The sequence below is a fragment of the Hyperolius riggenbachi genome, chromosome 5 (genome assembly GCF_040937935.1).
Source record: "Hyperolius riggenbachi isolate aHypRig1 chromosome 5, aHypRig1.pri, whole genome shotgun sequence".
NCBI lineage: Eukaryota > Metazoa > Chordata > Amphibia > Anura > Hyperoliidae > Hyperolius > Hyperolius riggenbachi.
In genome coordinates, this window is record NC_090650.1 from 259,782,902 (window position 1) to 259,800,513 (window position 17,612).

Sequence of the window (17,612 nt, forward strand, 5' to 3'; positions counted from 1 at the left end):
AAATAATTACAGGGCCTTAACCTCCTTAGCGGTAACTACGTGCTGGACACGGGGTAAGCCGCCGGAGGGTGCCGCTCAGGCCCTGCTGGGCCGATTTTCAGAATTTTTTTTTTGCTGGACGCAGCTAGCACTTTGCTAGCTGCGCCAGCACTCTGATCGCCGCCGGCCCCCGCCCGATCGCCGCTATCTGATGCGGCGCGCGCCCCCCCCAGACCCCGTGTGCTGCCTGGCCAATCAGTGCCAGGCAGCGCCGAGGGGTTCTTCGGGACTCCCAATGACGTCCCGACGTCGCTGACGTCGGTGATGTCATCCCGCCCCGTCGCCATGGCGACGGGGGAAGCCCTCCAGGAAATCCCATTCTTTGAACGGGATTTCCTGATCGCCTATCGCCGGAGGCGATCGGCGGGGCTGGGGGGATGCCGCTGAGCAGTGGCTATCATGTAGCGAGCCCTGGGCTCGCTACATGATTTTAAAAAAAAAAAAACTGCTGCGCTGCCCCCTGGCGGAATTTTTCATACCGCCAGGGGGGTTAAATAAGATGATGGAACAAATGCTTCTCCCCTAAGATTCGTAGTTCATACAAGCTAGTTTACAAAATTATTCTATCTAGCACCATTAGTATCTACCATTTTACGTGCTTTTGAAACAATGTTAAAATGTTACCCTCAATTAGGAGTTAAGTCCACTACTATGACTTCCCTAGAGCTTCTGTGTGTCTTTGATGCCACAATTAATTATACTTTCTTATTGCTCAGTCAATGACTGTAAATGACTTATTGCTGAACATCAGATATTGGCCTGCCACTTTCATTCACACCAGACTAAAAGCCTAACGGCGTGTTTTTTCCTTATAAGCGAAGAAGTCCTTAAACACCATGACTACATTTCACACAGCTTCTTCATTCACAGTACAAAAAGCAAAATGCACCACTGTATTATTATACCATATAGAATTGAAATAGTATAAGGTTTTGCCACACAAAAAAGAAGTTTAAGTAGGAACTTTAGCAAAAAGGGGGGAAAAATCAATACATTGCAAAGTGAGATGTTAAAGAATAGAAGAGAGATCAGTAATGTTTGATATTTGCCATGTCATTTGTTCATATTGTTTGATACTACAATTAGATGCATGTAATCATCTTTTCTACTGGCAGACATGAAAAAAAAGACAACACCAACTGCCATTATCTATAACCACACCCCCTGATAATACGATAGGCTAAAAGGTTTTTTTTAGGGCCTGTTTCCACTACACATGGGTTCTGGATGCAGAAAAACTGACTCCAATAAAAGACTATGGGCCTGATTCACAAAGCGGGGCTAACAGTTAGCACACTGGTGAAAAGCCCTTTATCACACCTAAACTCAGTTTAGGCATGATAAGTTTAGGTGTGATAAGTTTAGGTGTGATAAGTTTAGGAGTGATAAGTTTAAGAACCAACTGGGTTAGCACCGCAGTGCACAACTGATCAAAAGTTTTGCGCTAGTAAAGTCTGGTGCACTCCGCATGGAGTTTAATGGTGCTGCTTTGCGTGCGGGACTTTGTGCGTGATCTAAACTTTTCTAAACTTATCATGCCTAAACTTATCACGCCTAAACTGGCTTTTCACCAGTGTGGTGCAATGGTTATCACACCTAAAGTCTCTAACTGGGTTAGCACCGCTTTGTGAATCGAGCCCTATGTGTAAAGAACATGGAGGAAGCAGCTGCGGGTAGTCTAGCATCCTCCGCAGCTGCCTCCATTCCGCTGCCCAGTAGGTCTGTGAGGAACATGGAGGAAGCAGCTGCAGGTGGTCTTGTGTCCTCCGCAGCTGCCTCCATTCCGTTGCCCAATATGTCACCCGTGCCTCAGCTGATTGGCTGGACGCAGGGTGGCGTGCTGCGAGGTCTCCTTGGGCTCTTAAGCCCGGAGGATTCAGTCTTTCTTTGTCTGCTGTTGCAAATGCTACGTGTGAGCACTCAGACCTTTAGATAGATCCGGTGTGCTTTGATCTGGGAGGAAACCGGGGATTTCACACAGACTAGGACTATTGTTATTATGGATATATTGCTTGATATCTTGTGTATTATATAGAAAGAACAGAGGCCCTGGAACAAGCACCACTCATAGCTCCATGATGACAATTAATAAATGATCTTTATTACACATGATCAGTCACAAAGGGATTCACCTGACAATAACTCTAAAAACCATGATAAAACATCCCATAAAATCTCCATGCTGAAAAATAATGCTTGCCATATCAATATATCATTATTATAGAAAAGACTGATCATGTGTAATAAAGATCATTTATTAATTGTCATCATGGAGCTATGAGTGGTGCTTGTTCCAGGGCCTCTGTTCTTTCTATATAGTATCGTATCCTTTGACCCTAGCACACTCACTTTTTCTCACAAGGGTGCGAACCAATATCTTTCTCATATGATATCTTGTGTATGACTCTGGCTCTCTACTGACTTCCCTTTCGCTTTACGTCTCTGTACTTCAGCCCATCTGATCCTATTGCTAACTCTGCCTGATTTACCTTTATCCTCTTGCCTGCCGACTTTGTACTGTATCTTCCTGTCTGTTGCCAAACCGATCTGTCTGACCACTCTACTCACCAGTGAGCCCTTGTCACTGGTGAGGTTCATTACTGTTAGTACCCACCAGCTCCTCTGGTGAGGGCTACTGTATTATTGTTATCCACCAGCTCCTCTGGTAATAGGCTTTTGTACTGATAGTACTTACCAGCTCCTCTGGTGAGGGCTAGTGTACTAATTACATCCTCCAGCTCCTCTGGTGAAAGCCGTCGTACAGATAGTACCCACCAGCTCCTCTGGTGAGGGCTTCTGTACTGATAGTACCCACCAGCTCCTCTGGTGAGGTATTTGCTAGCTATCAAACACTACTGTTGCACCAAGCACTATTCATTGTATATCTCCTGTGTGTAGCTACACCTGTTACTCCATCTGTATTTGTTGTCACTGCAGCTTTTGATATACCAGCATTATAGGTGATTCTTCAGATCACCTTATAATCAGGTATATATCTGCATTATTGGTGATACTGCAGATCACCTAATAATCAGATTCTGCCTCTTGCTGACACAGATCGATACACTATGGGCCTGATTCAACTTAACGCGATTTTTATGATGCAGATTTCCCATAGGCTTTCTTTGCCTTCAGTTTTCCGCATCCAGAATCCGCGTGTAGTGGAAATAGGCCCTAAATAGATATATATATATGCACAGAGGGAGATACTGGTTGCTTGGCAGTTGGAAACAGTTATTATTTCCCACAATGCAACCAGGCTCACAGACAGAAAACTGTCAGGACCTATGTCCTGACATCACACTGTGGGAGGGGTTTCACCACTTGGTAAGATCATCATTTTGGTCTCTCCTGCAGCACTATGCTCACCTTCCCTGAGTTCCCCAGACTGAAGGTACACACATGCAATAATCATGGCCGAAGTGGCCGATAATGATTGTTTCAGCCGACAATCATACTGTATGTACAGCACCGATCGATCCTGCGGCGGCTAATATAAGTATAACTTCATTTACACCAGCTGCAATTACTTTTTATACCACCAATTGATCCTGCTGGGGCATAGGTAGGGCATAGGTAAGGATCCATCCTGTTGGATCCTTATTGACCCCCAATGCCCTCCCGACCAATAACAATGCTATTGTAACACCCCCCCCCCCCCCCCGACAGATAGATGCTGCTCCCTCATGCACTGATCACCGTAACTGTCCCACTGCCCCCCTCCAAAGCAACAGAACACATTGCTAGACTCAAGGCTAAGGATGTGTCTGTATAACTAGGGATGAGCGTAATGACCTAATTACGAATTTCCGAAATTTCGCGAAATTACTACAATTACGATTTTAGCAGTAATCGAAATTTCGTAATTTTCGCAAATTACGCAAATTTTCGTAATTACGATTACGAAATTTAGTATTTTAAAGTTTGCAAAGGTTTCTATCCCTCTAGATGCCTAAAATGAATAGCACAGCCAGCCTCCTCCTCCTCCTCCTCCTCCTGGACATGCCTGGATGGAATTGAACCTGTAACCTTGCTGTTACCAGCCAGACACACTAACCAATTGCACCACAGCCAGCCTAGCATTTAGCACTGTGAAACCATCCTCTGCTAGGCATGATTTCATTTTTGCACCTCACTCTATCGCATGGTCCATGGTCCAATCACAAAGCCCTGCACCCAGCATGTGTCTCATATGACTGTCTACAAGTAAGATTTAGGTTAGCAGTCTATTTAGTGTGTGTTTGGTGGTATGGTGGTGAGCATAGCTGTCTTCCATGTGGTTGGCCTGGGTTTGATCCCTGGACATGTCATGAATGTGAGTATGGTTTTGAAATACTACAGATCTCTGGAGAGAGAGAGAGAGAGAGAGAGAGAGAGAGAGAGAGAGAGAGGAGGAGGAGGAGGAGGAGGAGGAGGAGGAGGAGGAGGAGGAGGAGGAGGAGGGCTGGCTGTGCTATTCATTTTAGGCATCTAGAGGGATAGAAACCCTTACAAACCTGAAAAAGTAAAATTTTGGTTGGAGACACGAAATTCGTCATTACGGGAGTGAAATTTCGATTACGAAATTATAAATTACGATTTGAAAATTAATTACGAAATTACGAATTTGGGTCGTAATGTTAAATTTCGCATTCGTAATAAAAGCAGTTCGAAATTTCGAAAATTTCGGCTCATCTCTATGTATAACGTTGTTCCCCGAATTGTCATCTAAGGGATCTCTACCTGATCCCCAATGGGTGACAGTTAATGGATGTGTGTACATAGCTTAAGTATTGCTGTGCATGAGATTATAGAGGGCCAATATAAATATATCTTTATTTATATCAGCTACATTTACATATGGTTTTAATAAATACATAGTTGGATTAAATGATATTTTACATGCATTTGCAGTTAGACATTCATCTAAATGGTATCATCCTGATTTAAAATTTCTTACATTCATCTAAATAACCTCATAAATAAGTGTAAATTGACAGCACTCATTAAATTCTACTGCATGAGGTATTTACTGGTTTTCTGGTAATTACCACTACGTTTCTGGTCTGTTCATTCATTAGAGCAGTTGCTATGGAAATACCACTTTCAGTGTTTTTGGTCGGTAAATTACCTCTCGGATGCAGTAAATGACCTGCTAGTCAATTCAGAAAAATATCACAAGCTCTGTTCACCTCATTTACTTCAGTATTTGGGCTACTTTATTTGAGTTGCCATTAATACGTACAAGTGCTATTCTAACCATTACATAACAAGTACAGTAACACCATCCAAAACTTTGTATTTTCCACAAACCGAAAGTAAACAATGCTACCTGAACACATAAATACCTCAGAACTTTACAAATGAAAACCGCAGTAAAAATGTAGTAGTAGCACTGAAAGACCAGCTGATGAACAAAGTAAAAATAATCTTTAATTTACCCAATTCATGTTAATAGTAAAATACTGAAATGCAGAAACTTAATGGCTCAATTTTTGCATGATTTTATTTAAAATGTCCAATAGAACATTTGAATAGGAGAAACTGATGTGAAGTAACTGAGTATAACTAGTTGACTATTTCACTTTTTCTCTTATGATGAAGCAACTGTAGACTTGTAATAGAAATGCTTTGGTTCTATTCCCATGTCAAACTGCTTTCTCACTTAGCATTATGGTATCTATTAGTCACAGTGAGAAGAGTGTCTGCAATAGTCCACCCTTCCTGCTATAGATGTATAGAATTTCCAGACCTCTGCTGCCTCAGAAGGAATCAAACTGCTGCAATATTAACAAGGCGTGAAGGTATTGCTCAGATTGCAATGCCCATGGTGCCTTGTAACGATCGGTGTCAGCGAGAACAGATTTCTCTGATTATTGGTGATCTGCAGTATCACCAATAATACAGATGCTATACCTGATTATGTGTGATCTGCAGAATCACCAATAATACTAGTATAGCCAGAACCAGGACAACCAATGTAATAATAGGTGCTTGGTGCAACAGTAATGTAAGAGATACTTGTTCTCCCAGAGGAGCTGGGAGAGGGGAATATCTCAATATAACAGATGAGAACCAACTCCAGCAAGCTGGAGATGTAGACAGTAGTGAATTAGATCTCCCGAGGAGCGGGTAGAAATATACTGGGCAAGTGTACTGGTCACCCGAGGAGCAGGTGATTCAGACTATACTGAAGCCACTACTACCTGAGGAGCAGGCAGAGGAGATTCTATTGTAGTGACTTTTCACCTGAGGAGCAGGTGATTAAGACTGTACTGCAGCTACTGACCACCTGAGGAGCAGGTTATTCAGACTGTACTGCAGCTACTGACCACCTGAGGAGCAGGTGATTCAGACTGTACTGAAGCTACCGATCACCTGAGGAGCAGGTGATTCAGACTGTACTGCAGCTACTGACCACCTGAGGAGCAGGTGTTTCAGACTGTACTGAAGCTACTGATCACCTGAGGAGCAGGTGACATTAGCAGAGGATCCCTCACCAGTGACTAACTCACTGGCGAGGACAGGAAGGTCAGACAGGCAGGTTTGGCAACAGGCGGACAGAGACGCTACAAAGACAGGAAGCTAAATCAGAGTAGTAATTCAGGCAGAGTCGGCAACTATATCAGATAGGCAAAGGTACAGAATCAGAGAGCAGAAGAATAGTCAAGCTAACAGAAGGTCATAACAAATAATAAAATTCAATTAGTACTTTAAGCTATCAACAGAATCTGGCTAAGTGTGGATCCCCAGCTCCAGCTGGTTCTAGCACACTTTGGGATCTGACTAGGTCTGAGTGCTAACACGTAGCATTTGCAACAGCAGACGTGGAGCAACTGACAGGCAGGTCCTATATATACTAAACGCGCTCCATAGCACCGCCCCAGTCACTCAGCCAATCCTGAGCATAGCTGGAGTCAGCTGACCGAGTGATCAGCTGACTCCCCTTCTAGATGCATAAAGGTCCTTTCGCTCGGCGCGCGCGTAGCCCTTAGTCTATGAGCGATAGAAGGACCAGGCAAAGCACCAGCATGTAACTGTGCAGCAGAAACCGCCGGCTGCGATGCGGAGATAGCCGCCATGCCGGTTGCTGTTGCGGCTGTATCTCCGCTATCCATTACATGCCTCTGCTGACTCAGCCGGACTGATCCTTTGAGTAAAAAAAGTTGTTCTGATAAAAACAGACTCAAAATTGAACAGCTGTCAAGTTCTTTATTCCATGAATCAGTTGCAGTGAAAGTGGTGTCTGCCACAGACACTCCACAACTTGCATTTATCCGTGTCACCAGGCTGAGGTCCTTATTGTAAAGACTGAAGGGCTTCAATTTTATGTGTAAAAAGGGAGAGAACTGTGACATAAGACCTACAGCCAACCTGAGCAATCATCTATTGTTTAACAAATCTAAGCCTCGTTATTTCGAAAAAAAAAAAAAAGGGTCATTAAAATTATGTTTGTTATAAATATCTGACTGTTCAGGTAAGCGAGGGGCAGTTTGAAAGGACAATTCTCCAGGTACTCTCTACAACCATGTGTAACCGTCCTGCATCATGGCTATTCAGTACCTGTACAAAATATATTCTCTATGTAATCATATTGCCTGATTTGTGGTTTTATGAAATTAGCTCTGAAACAGTTAATAGTTTGCAGTGCGTACAGATTTCCCTCCTACATCTAGGTGGAGAATTCCTCTCACCAATAGGGCAGCAGCTTTTTTGCTGTGGAGATTTTGTAGCCAATGAAAGAAAGTCTGAGTCTGAGTCTTAGATCTGAGAGGAAGGAATGTTCCAGAAGGGGAGTTTGTAGTGAGTTTGTCTTTCTCTAGTGACATGTGACTGCATCCTAGCTGAACAGGAGTGTTTACAGGCCACTATACATGTGACTGTTTCTTTCTGCCTCATCTGAAGCAACTGTAAGCAACCTGTGTTATTACTACAGTAATCAGCTGATAGTGAATACAGTTTATTGGTATGTCTTATCATCTACCAGCATTGCAGCCCTGCAGATTCACAGAGCCAGCTCTGAGTGAGTGATTCCTATTGGATTGGGACTTTCACATGGTCAGGCCTCCCAGGTTCTTATGCAACGCAGTTTTCATTAGGACTAGAGACAAAAACTGTCATATTGGCCTAACAATCTGCTCTGGGGTGTCTAGGCTTATCTGAAGAGGATCATTCATATATCTAATAATCCATCTTGAGTCATCTTCCTGCTGCTGCTCTCCTGAGTGGAGCTCCTTGTGGATTACAAATACTGTTTTATTGTATATGAGCTCCAACTGCCGGCCTACTACTTAGCCACTCTGGCCAGTGTTTGGGGAAATTTGCTTAAATGTTTATCCGAGTTTGATTATAACAGAATGTTTATACATGTGTCATTTAAAGTGCACTTAATAATCTACTGTGATTTGGGTGTTTGACATCTCTGGATTTTCTGGTGCTTCTTTGGGCCAAACCCTTCCCAGAGGTTTTGGAGGTGTCATTCTCTAATGCATTGCTTTGCAAGCAACTGTTGGTATTCCATTATTGCCATAACTGTGAGTTCAGATGCTATGACCTATCTGTTAGAACATATTGCTAGAAGGTAAATTGTTAATTTTGTCTTTATTACTGGGTCTCCGGATCCAATAAAATTGCATATCATTATTCTGCTGGTTTATGTGTATCACTGAAAGTTGTGGGTGTCACCAGGGTTGGACAAGAGCAGGACCCATCTAACACAGCTACACCTACGGGTGCACTACACATGTAAGCTAGACAATCATACAGAAGACACATCTCTGGTACTAGCAGTGGAACTGTCTACATATAATATTGATAGAAAAAAAAGCACAGATACACCCACACACTATGGGCTTGATTCACAAAAGAGTGCTAACTGTTAGCACGGCCATTTCCGTGCGAATTTTCGCGTTTGCATGCGATCGCGAATTTTTGCACGCGATTAAACGGTTTCGCTCGCAAATGTGAATTTTTGCATGAAATTGTTATCGTTTTTGTGTGAAAACAAATTTTATTTGCGCATGAATATTTGCGATCTCGTGCAAATGCGAAAATTCGCGCGAAAACAGCCGTGCTAACAGTTAGCACTCTTTTGTGAATCAAGCCCCATATGTTTTATTGAAAAAGAATATAATAATTGTAGAGTATACATATTTACATTACAGGGCTGCATGCTTACACAGTTATACTACTGTAATACAGAAAGAAAAATATTGTACATACCACTGCTGATCCAACACGACAGATCTTGATAGGGTTTCCTCTTCCAGACATGTCTAATTCAGCTTTGTCCATTAAATACAGGCAAGCATCAAGTATCCGCTCCTCAAACTAAAGTTAGAGAAAAATTCTATTTAATTGGCAGATAGAATACCTTACAGCTGCTCAGTGTTAGTAATCTCCTGCTTAGATAAAAATAATACGCACAATATTCACACATTTGTTGCAATGCTACAAGAAAAAAAAAATAAAGAATTAAACAAAGAAGCCACATCTGTCTCTGAAATCACCCACAAAAGTAGTACCTATTATTATTTATTCCAGGTTTTTAAAAAAAAATCTAATTTGCTGCCAGCTGGCAATGCGGTCTCTCTGGTGATAGCTGTCCAGAGGCCACACACTGCTACTGCTCTTGCTGACCCACACTCTATCTCAGGTCCTACACCCTTGGGCCTAATGTCACCATGATACATCTGACATCTTTATGGGTGGCATTCATTCCAGATGGCGTCCAGTTCACAATGCCAGCTGGCAATGCAGTCTCCTGCTGTTCTGATGGCACAAACTACTGCTAGTGGGCTGAGCTGACACATACTGCCACCCTTTCTCAATTTCAGGACCTACCTCCATGTTCTAATGTTTATGCTGCCTTATGTTGCCTTCTGTATGTTGTCCATCACTCAAAAATCCTATTTGCCTGCTATCACATTAACTGCAATTTTCTGGAAAAACTTCAAGGTGTCTTAGAACTTTTTCCACCTTGTTGCCACTATTCTCCTACATATACATAGCAAATTTGGTAGTTGTAACATGTACAGAGGCTTTGCTATTAACCTTTAGAGTCAGCCCATTGACTGTTATGGAATTCTTGAATCCGCTTGTATAAAAATTTGCAGTACAACCCAAACTTCTAGGAAATTTTTGTGAAACTGCAAGAGGCATTCTCATTCATCCCTGTTAGTGTCTCACACTAGATATGACGTTCTTTGTGTTTGAAAACTTTATTTCATCTGTGCATATAGAACTGATTGCACTTGACAAAAAACACCACTTTTGTTTTAAGTTGTCCACCATACATCACTCTATTTATTTTGCGGCATCAATATTATAATGATCAAATCACCACAACATAGCCGCCTGATCAATCATTTTGAAATGCTCTGATGTTACTTATAATGTCCTGAAAACATTATATAGATGGTGGTTGCTACTGCTGGGCAGGAGAGCAATGAGTGGGCAGGGCTAAATATAGAATATGAAGGAATGATTTGCATATTCTAATCTAACCAGTGTCCTACATTGAGGCATTCTGGCATTACTTCTTGCTCACGTGACAGTGAAATCTGAATAGCTTTGTAAACTAAGCATTTTAAAGTTGGGAGGGGGTTCTGTAAGACCACTCCAAAAAGTCTTGGTGGTTTTAGTTCTCTACAAATTAATTGGATCCTGTATGCCCATTAATTACATTCATTGAACTTGTAAAATAAAAAGGCGTGAAAAACATTAAAGAGAACCCGAGGTGTGTTTAAAGAATGTTATCTGCATACAGAGGCTAGATCTGCCTATACAGCCCAGCCTCTGTTGCTATCCCAAACCCCACTAAGATCCCCCTGCACTCTGCAATCCCTCATAAATCACAGCCATGCTGTGAGGCTGTGTTTACATCTGTAGTGTCAGTCTCAGCTGCTCCCCTGCCTCCTGCATAGCTCCGGTCCCCGCCTGTGTCCCTTCCCTCCAATCAGCAGGGAGGGAAGGGATGCAGGCGGGGACTGGAGATCTGCAGGAGGCAGGGAGAGCAGCAGACTGACACTATAGAGATAAACACAACCAGCTCTGACAAGCTGTTTATCAGCAGCGTGGCTGTGATTTATGAGGGATTGCAGAGTGCAGGGGGACCTTAGGGGGGTTTGGGATAGCAACAGAGGCTGGGCTGTATAGGCAGATCCAGCCTCTGTATGCAGATAATATTCTTCAAACCCACCTCGGGTTCTCTTTAAAGGACACCCGAGGCGAAAATAAACTAATTAAATAAACTATTGCATCTATCTTCCTTCTACTAAAAATGACTTTTTAAGATATTCCATAGTTTTATTTTATGTTTAAATCTACTTTTTAAGTTTTAACTGTTTTATAGTTTTTGCTCAATAACACATTCATTGAAGTATGCCAGAGCTAAAATGTATGAACTATTGACCATTTCTATCTCTTTTCTGCTCTCAGAAACCATTTTCTGCTAGGAAAGGGTTTTATAGTTGGAATTTCTTATTAGTGAGGGTCACACTAAAGTCACTTCCTGTCTGAGTCAGGACTGAGTCAGCCACTTTCATACCTGATATTTAACTCTTTCAGGCAGAGAAACAAAAAAAAGAAACACAGCATGTCACATGTCACCTCAGGTATCCTTTAAGGAAACGGGATGCTTACCTGTCCATACTCCCAGGGCCTTTTCTTAATATTTGAAATCTCTCCATGAAAAATAAACCCAACATCATTCATAACATATTCTTCTCTTTCCTTCTCATCATCCATGTAAACAGCATCCTCTGTGAAGAATACCATCAAAATGTTATCCACAGACTTCATTATGACATTTGTCATTGAAACATGTTAATTTTTTGATACAAAATATCAATCATCCAAAATGTAACAGACGTTTGCTTTTCTCTGCCATGCAAAGTACCGGTATTTGTTTTGTGTAATTTAACTTACACTTGTCAGTTTACCCTCTTCTATCCCTGCCTTGTCACATGACTGGAAAATGCTAGTAACTCTTTGATCAGCAGCATCAACATAAGCACCCCTCACCCCACCAACACCTCCAACTCATAGGTGAGGTGTGTGATACAACTACAACAAAGGATTGAAAAAGGAGACGAAAAATAAAATACATAATATGTATATATATATATAGGACCTGCATATGAGAAAATGTTTAAAATTTTAAATACATACTGTATGTACACCACACATGGATATATGATGTGCATTAGTCCCAGAGCAAAGTGAGCAAAGTGCACTAAATATATAACACTTTTTCTATGTGTCTGTCACATTCAGTAAAATTGATAAGTTGGACAGGCTTTGGACTGGTCCATCGTCTTATGAAGGATTCTTAGTTGTAACGATTGTGGAACTTTCTGCGTGATCAGCGCACAACGCGTGCGCTGATACGGCGGAAATCCTCCACAAGTGTATATTTGCAGGCACCCAGCAAAAGGTGCTACGCACCCGTAGAGGGAAATTCCTGTCGGCAGATGGCGCTGGGGAGTGCAGAGGAACCAATCCTCTGTACCTCCACAAATGCCAGACAGGAATTGTACGAAGCGCAGAACGCAATCGCAAGAGAAGCGATTGCAAATGAGAACGAGCAAAGGGACAGGTTGTGTGTGTGTGCGCCAATCTAGTTGCCACCCTGCGACCGCGCACACACAACAGCAGATCCGAAACAGAAACGTGATCGCGAGAGGTGCGATCGCCAGAAGTGACACAAGGCTACAGCAAGGCGGAGCACGAGAGTAGCAAAGGCACAGCAAATCATATAATGGGGAGATACGGAAAATAACAAACGCTAGCTAACCGCGAACAATGCACTCATTCGCAACAGTGCACGCGGTTATGCGCGGTCTCCACATGATAAGCATAATAGAGACAAGCACGCCTAACTAACCATCGACAGACAAACATGAAACAGAGGACGCGAACGCTTGCTTAACGGTTACCTCACCGAGCCTCCAGCAAGCGTCCGTAGCAGACAAGACAGACACACGAGAACAGGAACAAGTGAGAGACAGGATCCACAGCACTAGCGAAAAGTGGCTAGCGCGATCCCAGGAGACAGAACAGAAGGATCCACAGCGCTAGCGAAAAGTGGCTAGCGCGATCCCAGGAGACAGAACAGAAGGATCCACAGCGCTAGCGAAAAGTGGCTAGCGCAATCCCAGGAGACAGAACAGAAGGATCCACAGCGCTAGCGAAAAGTGGCTAGCGCGATCCCAGGAGACAGAACAGAAGGATCCACAGCGCTAGCGAAAAGTGGCTAGCGCGATCCCAGGAGACAGAACAGAAGGATCCACAGCGCTAGCGAAAAGTGGCTAGCGCGATCCCAGGAGACAGAACAGAAGAGATAGCTGGTAGCAACCGCTGCACCAGCTATACTCCAAGAACAGAGATCAGAACCATTTCCTGTCGACCACCGCTGGGACAGGACAACAGCAACAGAACAAACAAACAGATAAACAATCCTAACTGCACTTAGGGAATCTGCCTAGCACAGTTTCCAGGAATTACTCTAAGCTGATCTTCAAACCAAGAGCATGGCTAACACTCTCCAGAGTGTTTCACAGGAAGACTCCTTATGAACAGCAAAGCATTGTGGGAAACACATAGTACTTATAGTACACGCCTCCAATGAATGTGGCCATGCAATTTGCATGACAACGTATGCAAATTCCTCAGCAAGCACAAGCTGCAAAACTGACAGAAGCTCTTCTTTCCAGAGTCCTGCAGCTTGCAAACCTACACAATGGTCAAAAAGCTGCCTGCCTGCACAGGCAGCTGAGCAAATCATCACATTAGTATTCCCATTACTCTTTTTAAAAGCTCTGCCTGGAAAGTACCTATACAAAGCTGGCATGAAGTCTGTTCCCACTTGTACGGTGTTCTGGTAGATGGACTGTGCCACTACTGTTTAGGGGGTGCTTATGAGAATAAAGGAATCCCTGGGAATTCTTTATGAGGAGACAATCCTTTGCCATTTTAAACGGTGCCAGAATTTTGGCATAAAATACACAGTTGACATACCTTTACACCAAGGATTAAAGAGAATATATGTGTCTGTATCAGCTCTTCTGGCTGTCCTTTTAATACCATATGGTGTTAAAACAGCAACATACAAGCGGAATTTGCCTATGATGCAGTCAGGGGATGACAGTATAGTCAGATTGATGGAATTGCCTTCACTTTGAGTAATTTTTGCTCCCCATTTTCCCACTTCAAGTTCTTCCACAATAGGTATCGGTATATATGTGCCTTTGCTTTGCTGTGGATAGCGACCTAAAAAAAAGACAAAAAGAAGATATACATTACTAAGTTATACATTACTGTGCACACAAGAGTGCAGCAAAGTAGATTTATTCTTATGCTTTGAAAACAAGTTTCAGAGTTATGTTTTCTCTTTATTAGAAACTGTAAGGACTTGTAGACAAATCTTCTAGCGTTGCTGAGATCAAGCATTGAAAAGATATACTGTAGTCAAAGTTATCCAATCCTAATTTCATATGTGAAGAAGAACAAATGGTGTTTGGTGCAGTGATGAGACACACAAGTATAATGCAGTTGCTGCTAGACTGCCAGCTCAGGGACAGGGGATGGGGGGGGGGGGGGGGGGGTAGAGAATAAATAGCTAACCCCTCTAGTTGAGTACTGGTAGAGACAAAAAGGATACATGGACACCAGGAGCCTGATCTGGTGTAATATCGCCTGGTGGAGGTAATATAATGCAAAAGTGAAAATATACTCACAAGGGTGGGTTGCTCTCTGGTGCAACCACTCGTATGGGCATGTAGCGAAGTACCATCCCCACTCGACCTTTCAGAAGAGATTTCGGTAGCGGCTCCAAAAATGTATTCACCCAGCAAAGGACTTGCGAGGAGAGTACCCTACTAATGTATGGTGCAAGGGATAGACTGGAACAGTTGTTGGATGCGCCCAAAAAGTAAACCAGTATCTAAGAGGTATGAAGGTCCTGTGATTTATGAACAAAACTGTGACTCACTAGGACTTTTGGTAAAAAGAAAGGGTTCCAATACTTGTATTCACATTAAGCCCAATGTCAATGTGTTTCTTGGTGTAAGCTGCTTCCTCAGGTCAAATAAGTGCTAGTATCATCTGTGTTGGGAGTGCCTTGTAATGACATTGCAACCCACATGATATACCACTTGCACGTATTTGACCTGAGGAAGCGTCTTTCGCAGAGAAACACATTGTCATTGTACTTAATGTAAATAAAAGTATTGAAACCCTTTATTTTACCAAAACTCCTTGTGAGTCACCCTTTTGTTCCTAAATCACAGATCCTTCATACCACTTAAATATTGGTTTACTTTTTGGGCCCCTCCAAAACCTGTTCTAGTCTAACCTCTCTAGGTCCTCTTCAGCTTCTTCTCCTCAGCATCTCTACAGCCTGGTCTCCATGGCTGGTGCCTCTCATTATGTGACTGATCGGTAGGTGCTGGTAAGGCATGTAGTAAGAGACACCTGCTGAGGCCATGAAGACAGACTAGACACTTAGTAGTGCTGAAGGGAGTAAACTTATGATGTGATGCAAGAACCTAGAGAGGTGACATACATCACCTGGCTATTAATACTGGGGATATAAGGGCCACCTATATTGTGCGGACACATAGCTATCTATTCAAGGGGGAGTGGGGAGGGATTATCATGACTACCTATACTCAATGTAGGGGACACATGGCTACCTATACTGGGGGCAATTATGGCTGCCTATATTGGGGGAATAATGGCTATCTATAGGGGACACTTGGCTGCATATATTGATGGGACACATGGTTGGCTATACTAAGCGGGTAATATGGTCAAATGTGAGGAAATGCGACTATTATACTGGGGGGAGGGGGGTTATGGACACATCAAACTTAATGAGAATTTCACAGGAAAAACAATAAGCAAAAATAAGTTTGATGTGTCACACAACCCTTTTCCTATTGAAAAAACAAAAGTTGGATTTAAAATGGCCGACTTCAAAATATTGTCCAAAAAAAATGTCCCCTCAGTATAGGTAGGTATTCCCCCAGGATAGAAATCCATGTGTCTATTCATTATACAGGGTGGGCCATTTGTATGGATACGCCTTCATAAAATGGGAATGGTTGGTGATATTAACTTCCTGTTTGTGGCACATTAGTATATGTGAGGTGGGTGGAAACTTTTCAAGATGGGTGGTGACCATGGCGGCTATTTTGAAGTCAGACATTTTGAATCCAACTTTTGTTTTTTCAATAGGAAAAGGGTTGTGTGACACATCAAACTTATTTTTGCTTATTGTTTTTCCTGTGAAATTCTCAATAAGTTTGATGTGTCACACAACCCTCTTTCTATTGAAAAAACAAAAGTTGGATTCAAAATGGCCGACTTCAAAATAGCCGCCATGGTCACCACCCATCTTGAAAAGTCCCCCCCCCCCTCACATATACTAATGTGCCACAAACAGGAAGTTAATATCACCAACCATTCCCATTTTATTAAGGTGTATCCATACAAGTGGCCCACCCTGTATAATGAGGAGACACATGGATTTCTATCCTGGGGGAATACCTACCTATACTGAGGGGACACTTGGCTACCTATACGGGAGGGGGTGATATGGATATCTATACTCAGGGAACACTTGGTTACCTATACTGGGGGAGGGGGAATTATTGGGTGGATTTAACCAGAGCCATAGCAAATCATACAACTGTTCTGAAATCCCTGCAGCAAAAGGGTGCCAAGATTGTATGGCTTCATAGCAGTTTATGTGGCCTGCTGTAGCATTCACCAAATAGATTTGGACAATAATTGTGTTAAATTGAGTACTTCTCCATAACTGCCATGAATTATTATACTATTCTATAGTTTTCTGGGATGACTGTAGCACTGGTATTGTCAGAGGTGTAGCCTTTGGACTTTAACAGAGGCTAGGTTTTCCGTGGATCCTAGAAAAATATTGTCATGGGTCTCTGACAAATAGTTCCACCCCTCGATGTATCAAGTATGAGTAATAGGAGAATCCAACATTCACCCTTTTCTAAATATGCTCCATTGTCTCCATCTAAATATATAATGGCAAAATATTGGGTTACACTCAATATTTAGAGTATTTTTAGAAACTCATTCAAAATGGGTTTCCATGGTTGGTGGTGATTTAATTTATCATTATATTTTCTACATTAGGAAGTGCACATCGCCTGGATCAATAATGATGGATTTTTAGCAGTCCTGTTACACAATGTATGCTCAAAATAGCTGATATCATTGTGTACATCACTCCCTCTCAAAAAAAACCAACATCAATATGAATTACATTAAACAAACAATCTGCAGCTATAAAGGGAAAAAAAATCACTTTGTGTGGGAGTGAAGGAAACATGATAGTGTGGCATGAAATATCCACTGGCGACATAGGATAACATTTATTCCAAACAGATCTAAATAAAGTAAACTTAGTAAAGAATGTGGGAAATGGCTGCAGGGAAGGGGGCAGGAATGAGGATTGTAAGAGAGATGAATTGGAATTGCAGTGCCAGAACTTTGCACAAGGGTAACCAAATTAGAAATGCTGATAATGCTGATAATCAAACAGAGGAAACATGGTACGG

General features: G+C 42.4%; 1 protein-coding gene across 1 annotated transcript in view; it reads right to left on the minus strand.

Moving 5' to 3' along the window:
* The window catches only part of F13A1 (coagulation factor XIII A chain), a 215,955-nt gene that overhangs the window by 133,316 nt on the left and 65,027 nt on the right, over positions 1-17,612 (minus strand). Inside the window, exons 4-6 of the mRNA XM_068236848.1 lie at positions 14,038-14,289; positions 11,662-11,780; positions 9,241-9,348 (exon numbers count right to left, since the gene is read on the minus strand). Coding sequence (XP_068092949.1) covers positions 9,241-9,348; positions 11,662-11,780; positions 14,038-14,289 — 479 coding nt within the window. The remainder of the gene's footprint in view (positions 1-9,240; positions 9,349-11,661; positions 11,781-14,037; positions 14,290-17,612) is intronic.